General features: G+C 37.5%; 1 protein-coding gene across 1 annotated transcript in view; it reads right to left on the reverse strand.

Moving 5' to 3' along the window:
- LOC104489137 (condensin-2 complex subunit G2-like) overlaps nucleotides 1-6419 on the reverse strand; it is a gene marked incomplete at both ends in the record, with an annotated part of 14338 nt that extends 7919 nt beyond the window's left edge. Inside the window, 7 exons of the mRNA XM_010131258.1 lie at nucleotides 2201-2344; nucleotides 2448-2564; nucleotides 3075-3248; nucleotides 3439-3592; nucleotides 3807-3877; nucleotides 5640-5813; nucleotides 6298-6419. Coding sequence (XP_010129560.1) covers nucleotides 2201-2344; nucleotides 2448-2564; nucleotides 3075-3248; nucleotides 3439-3592; nucleotides 3807-3877; nucleotides 5640-5813; nucleotides 6298-6419 — 956 coding nt within the window. The remainder of the gene's footprint in view (nucleotides 1-2200; nucleotides 2345-2447; nucleotides 2565-3074; nucleotides 3249-3438; nucleotides 3593-3806; nucleotides 3878-5639; nucleotides 5814-6297) is intronic.
- Between the last annotated feature and the right edge of the window lie 558 nt (nucleotides 6420-6977).

Genomic DNA, 6977 nt, shown 5'->3' on the forward strand with positions numbered 1-6977 from the left:
CCTACAGAGACACGCACGTGTTACATACTACAGATTCTAATACTAATGTATAAACAGAGCAGAGAATTTTCAACCAGTCTATGTATACATGAGCCGGGTTGTCCAATGACATTGACTGTGACTAAAGTTAGTCCAAATCTTTCCCTTCACCAAAACCTGACAGGATCTAGAGCTCAATGCTAAAATCCACCTTGGGTTAAGTGATACGTCAGGGAAATGTGACAAAAAAGAATTCAAAACTAGCTAATACCCTCCCCCCCCATTATATAATGGAATGCTTTTTGTGATGAGTAAATGAAGATAAGGGGTAAGTGACACTGTCAGCGATGACATGGGGGTTTGTGTCAGAGGGCCTATCAGCCCACTCAACAAATCAGTCACCTAAAGAGAATGGCCCTCCGCTGAATCACTGCCCGTAACAGTAAGTGCCGAACTGAGTAACAGGCCAACCAGAGAAGGAAGGGTGAAACGGGAAAGAATGGGATATACCATGGGGAAAGTGATAGAGAAATGTAAGTGGAAAAAGAAGAGACAAGCCAGTCCTCTCTCATACAACAGTATTAAAGGAGAAACTGTAACTACTGTATGTTATATGGTTATTTTGAGACAAACTAGGTTCAATGCCAGCATTGTTACTAAACATACACTCCAAACAATTAAAAAGCACAATCAATACCACATTCCAATAAGAAAACAGCATACAAAGTGAGAAGCAAATAGGAGCATGTGGCTTGTTACAGGAGATGCAAGAGGCCTGGATTCCCTTCTTCACTTCCAGACAGGTCTTTACACCTGTTTCTTCTCTGAAAATAACGATGCAAATGGACTTTGAGATCTACCAGTAAAGATTACTGGGTTTCATTATTGGCTAGTCATGTAATCTGTCAGATGGGTTTACAGGTGACAACTGCCTATCCTACTGCCTATCAATAAAGTTTTGTTTTCATTTTGTATTCAAATCTAGGAAATTGATGATAAATATTCTGGTAATGCTGATGAAGATTGCCTAGTTTGTCTTTCTATAAGGTTGAGTTCTGTGCCTGCAAACTTTTGAGAAATAGCCACAAAAGAATTATGATGCGCATACTACATTTTTTATTCAGAGAGGAGAGACAATAGCATATAAACCACACAGGAACACTGTACCAGGAACAACTACAACACTTGTTTGAGCTCCTGTCTCTCTATGCTTTTCAAAAACACCCTTTGGCTGCAGCAGCAGGATTTAGTTCAAGACTGACTTCCTCATTAATAAATTCCCAGATAACTTATGTCCTACCTGTCTGCTGACTTCCAAAGATATGTTCTATGGGACTCAGCACTAGAACGAAGCATGCTGAATTCCTCAGGGTATAATTCTACCTATTTATTTGGGGAAAGCAGGAAGGAAAGAAAGGAAGGAAGCAAGCAAGCAAATATGATTAGATCTAAATCCTCTCCCATAATCACACCATCTTCCGGGTCCTCTAAGTCATCCTCTATTGTGCTATTCAATCCCATGTATGCAGCTGCAGTGATTCTGTCATTCTCTGGACCTTCTACGCTAGAGGATAACGGGCTTTTAAGTGTTAGCACACCACAAAACCATACCCTTGTTTTGCAGCAACTAATTTTCTTCTTCTCAGAACTGAGATTCAGTGACAACCTTCACTCTGTGTTAATGCACTTCTCATTAAAGTGCATAAACATTACCTTTATTTAATATAGGGCATGAGAAATTAAGGACAGGAACTACTCGTTTAGAAACCTAAAATTTGGGACATCCAGGTTACATCACCTGCTGTGCTAGAAATTTCTTGAGTGGGCATTTTCACAAGGGTGAAACATAAAACATGTTCCAGTCTCACTTCAACTGATATGATGAGAATATATATTATGCACTGGTAGGTGAAAAAAGTCTAGATAACAATGAGGTGTTGTCAACTCTAAGTACTTGATTTAATTGCTAGTGAGTGTGCAATTATATTATTTTATATTTATAAAGTTTATAACTAGCTATTTAAAAAAAAAAAAATCGTGTGATTTTAAGCAATCAAAGGAACAGCAAAAGCATAAAACTGTAACCTCAGAATAATCAGGACTGTGTTTCAGCAACTCATTTACTTGCTGGGCTCCAGAAACAGCATTGCACTCTGTTCAACAATACACAGTTGCTACATAAACGGCCTTTCAGACTGGCTATGTTATAAAAGACGCTAACCTGGATAATTAATTCAGCAACATTACTGCGCTCTGAAATGCCATCCTCTTGATTACTTGCTAGTATAAAAGGTACAACTTGACTTTCTATCCAAGCACCTGTCTCCTTCAGAAGGCAGAGGTGATCTTTTCCTTCTTCAGAAAACTGGAAAAAAGAATAGGAGATGTTTACCAACTGTCTTTCCAGTTAGAATTTCCTTATACTGTCAGCTGTAACTCCAACTTGTACTGAAAAGGCATAACCATACCTCGTTCTGAAGATGAATACTCAACCTGCAAAAGAGGCTGAAGGCTCTTAGGCCAGTTGCAGGATTGCAGCTACCAGAACCTGCAACGGTTCCTTTCAGAATTGAGTCAAGACTGTCCTGAAATAAAGGTTTACATTTTTATTTTCCAGAAAATTGTCTCAAATGTCTCTTTACCTAACAGCTTTAAACAAAAGGTTTTAAAAAAAAAAAAAAAAAAAAAAAAAAAAAAAAAAAAGACCCCCACAAAAAAAAGAATCCCAATCCCCCAAAAACCAGCAGGCATACTTTAAGTTACTGTCAATTTGCAGCGCCATAACTGGTTTTTAGACTATTCCATATATGGACATTCCAATCATCTGCTTCCTTAAAAATGCTCAACACTAGATTGTTGATTCAACTACAAAAATTTTGAGATACCTAAAAATGACAAGCTGATTCAAATCTGCTTTCTACGAACAATTCTGAACTAACGTGCTTCTAGATTAGAGTATTTGTTTAAAATAGAAATTAAAAGGATTTTTATAGAGAGGAAGAGGGGATCAGGAGTTGTATTTATGCTTGCAGGCCTTCAATTTGACTCAGGCAATATACAATGTTACGCACTCTTTTACAAGCACTGTTTACTACCTTTGCAGCACCAAGAGTTTTCAGAAGCTTCTTCAGTTTCCTTTTCGGAACAGAGAGTAGGCAACCACGATTAACAGGATGAGTCAATAAATATTCAATGTAATCAACTGCTAATTCTGGCTTCGATTCATGTGTTACATGGATACGTACTCGTCGTTCAGATGTTTTAATGTTCTAAATGAGAAGAAAGCACAAACCCAATAGAATACTGTTAATATCTTACTTTACAAATAGTTCCAAAACAGAATAATATGGCATTAAAGAGGCTTCTTCTATTACAAAACCCAACACAACCAGACAAAAAACACGATGCCTTTATGTGATCTAGCAATTCCTTAGTTCTTCGATGTATGCATATGCACACCTTTCTTGGGGTTAGCGTGTCAGACAACCAATCACAGGCTAATTCCATAACATGTCCCACTTGGCCCCAGCGACACATGCAGTCTATCAGGATAGAGTATTTGCTTTGGTGAGCTCCATTGTCAATGTTTCTGAGTCTGGAGATAACACTACAGCTTTAAAAAAAAAAATAAAAAGAAGAAAATACCATCAACCAGTATAATACAAATCAAAACGATTTCGCGCCTCACAAATTTTACTAACTTACTGAATTTGTTTAGTGGATTAATTTATCCAAATGGGCATTTAGTACATCAACTTGTGAAAAATTCGCAAATACAGTCAACAAACGCTTTCTTGTCTTTCATATTTTGAATTTAAAAATAGTACCTGAATGTAGGAATAGCAGCAGGGGGCATAAAGGATGCCAGAATAACCAATGGAGTCATGCAACGCTCATCCTAAGATAAAAAAAGTACACTGTATGATGCACTGGTACACGTACACACATGCATTTAAAACTAAGAGGGCACTGAAAAAGTGAGATTACATAATCTCTAAGTGAGGATTTCCTTTTTTTCACTAGAAGTCGAACTGAAAGAAGCTCATATGAACATGTGGCTTGCAATCTGCAATTTCCAATTCCTATTCGCAGAGGTCAATTATCATTCAGCTTTCTGACATGCTGTCAGAACGACTACCGTGAATAATTATGACCCCGTCAGATTAATAACCATTGCAAAAGAAGTAACAGCTCTAGCTTAGATTTTTTCTAGTAGTGGCCAATATTTAATTGCACAAACATGACACCATCTAACTCCTCTCAAGTGCCTTAAATGAATAGTCATTCACATCACAAATTTGTAAAGAAGACTCTGAAGGAAAAGGTACTTACGTAACAATGGTAATGTAAAATGCACGGTAAATCATTACAACACATTGTAATACAAGGTCTAGACCACAACATAATCTCACTCGGGTTATATAGAAACCAATCTACGTGACTCCTCAAAACCAGTGTACCAGTATGTCCAAGCTTCATGAACACAATCAGATGAAAATATTACCTACTCAGACACTTGGAGATCTAAAACCTTTTAAAGATGATTTTTAAAAGAACATTTAAAAATAAATTTGTAGCTTTACAGGAAAGCTTTTTCAATCTGTAGTCTGAGACAAACTAAGCCTCTGATGACAGGTCTTTTTTGATCCAAGCTGCTTATTCACTGTAAGAATATCAAAGAGGTTGCTTGCTGAAGCTGGATATTCTCATCTGCTCACTAGAACCTTTCAGGAGGGATGTTATATCCTCTACCAAAAAAGATTTGGAACGTCTTTGACAACTTCCAAATGCTTTCAGGGTAGAAAGAGCTTTGGTGTGCGTCTATGCTGCAGAATATTACGTAGCAATGAATTGTTTTCCACTCCCTGGTTATCTAAAGCACACTTGAACGTTGTGAAGTGTAACAGCCAGCATAAGTCAGTATACTTCAGCATAAAAGCCATAAACACAAACCACACGTCCAGTAGATAATCCTTCCAAATGCACTACAGTGTGCAGCAGACACTATTAGCCCTTATCAAAACATATCATCCTGAAGAATAACACTATAACAATTAAGCAGATCAAGCAGACTGAAAATATGAAAATGACTGATTTTAATTAATTCCTTATATCAAACCCAAACAATAAGTGCATCAAAGGATCATTAGAGAGTAGAATCAAATTAGCAGGAACCAATCACAAGAAAGTAAAAAAGGAGCCTCAGCTGCTTCAACTGTTTGTTTCAGCAGCTGGGTCATAACTAGAAGTGGTGGTTGTGGTGGAAGAGGTGGGGGGAAGCATCTGGAAAACCATGCAGACTCATGTACACTCAGTATTTATTCTGCAATGGCACATTTTCAGTTACTGATTTCCAAAAGTTCCAAAAACATTTGAAAGAATGGAATCCTATAAAAACATTACAAGGAGAGCAGTTTATTGCATACGTACGTATTTCGTATTTACATGCTGACTACTTAGATAATGGCTCATCAGTCAGACACTGCAACTGGAGAATAGCTTCTACCCATTTGTGGTACTCCAAGAAACTTGCTACATTTATGGTTTATACAGCAACGAAAAAGAATACTTAATGCCATGAAAATAGATAGAGGACATAACACATGAAAGCATCTGAAGAAAATGCTAAGCACTTAGAGGAAAATCTAGACTTTTTTTACCTTAAATACTTTAAAATATTCAGGAAGTACAGAAGCAAATTTTCTGATAGCATAATCTTTGGCATCTTCATTGTGATCTAGTGCTTTGTGGATGCTTCTCCAGAGAATTACAGTAATCTCCAATAAACTTGCCATGCTGGCCACATCGTTTACTGACAACACGTTATTCAACACCTGAAATACAAACACTTAGATGATATTATGTATTATATTCTCAAATATAAATTTAGGTTAAAGTAAGGTTTAAAAAAACCTCCTGAAAATCCTTCTATTCATTTTGCAAAGGCATTGTGTTTGTGTTGGAACATGAACTCCACAATTCAGTCTTACTCTACCTATATAGCTACAGTCATCTGACACTGTTAACTTTTTTAATAATTTATTTGTAAAACCAAACCAATTTACAATTAGTACTGGAATTAGGGAAGTACTCACTTGAAATATGCTTGATATTCCTTCTATTTTATTCTAGCTACTCCACCAAAATTTTGCTATTGCAGAGCATGAACACACCACAACAGTAGCCCTCCCCTTCTAATTCCACAGATGCCCAAGTGCTTTCCTTCAGACTTGAGTCGTATCATTAACAACCTAGTTTCAAATCAAGGACCACAGAAAAAAAAGTTACTATAACTTATCAGAAAATGGACTTTCTTACACTTGTATTCTCTTTTTCACTTTCACCATCATCATCATCATCATCAGTATCATGAAGACTGTCTTTTCTTGCTTTCTGGATGCAGGCATTCAAGCAGCGCCGAATAGTAAGCATCAATTTTGCTACATTTAAATACAATAAGAGTAAATTAGACATTTATTATTTGTTAAGAATGTTGCTCGTAAATGCTTTTAAGTGTACTGATGGAAAGTCAGTCTGAGCAGGCAACAGGAAAAAATGTGAAAATGTTTCATATCCTCAAGTATGAAAAAGAAATGATGCCCTGGTTTTGGCTGGGACAGAGTTACTTTTCTTCCCAGTAGCTGGAGCAGAGCTGTGTGTTGGTTTACTGTGAGAACAACGTTGATAACACATGGATGTTTTAGCTGTTGCTAATTAGCACTTACCCCAAGTTAAGGGTTTTTCAGTGTCCCATGCTCAGCCAGAGAGCAGGAGCACAGGAAGCTGGGAGGGAGCGTGGCCAGCACAGCTGACCCAACCCAACCAAAGGGATATTCCTACCACAGAACATCACACCCAGCATGTAAACTGGGGGGAGTTGGCCAGGAGAGGTGGATCACTGCTCGGGCATCAGTCAGTGCATGGTGAGCAACCGGTCTGTGCATCACTTGTCTTTTCTTATTTCTCTCTCTCTCTTTGTTATCTTCCCTTTCATTACT

Source organism: Buceros rhinoceros, unplaced genomic scaffold, assembly GCF_000710305.1.
Source record: "Buceros rhinoceros silvestris isolate BGI_N320 unplaced genomic scaffold, ASM71030v1 scaffold33462, whole genome shotgun sequence".
NCBI classification, from domain to species: domain Eukaryota; kingdom Metazoa; phylum Chordata; class Aves; order Bucerotiformes; family Bucerotidae; genus Buceros; species Buceros rhinoceros.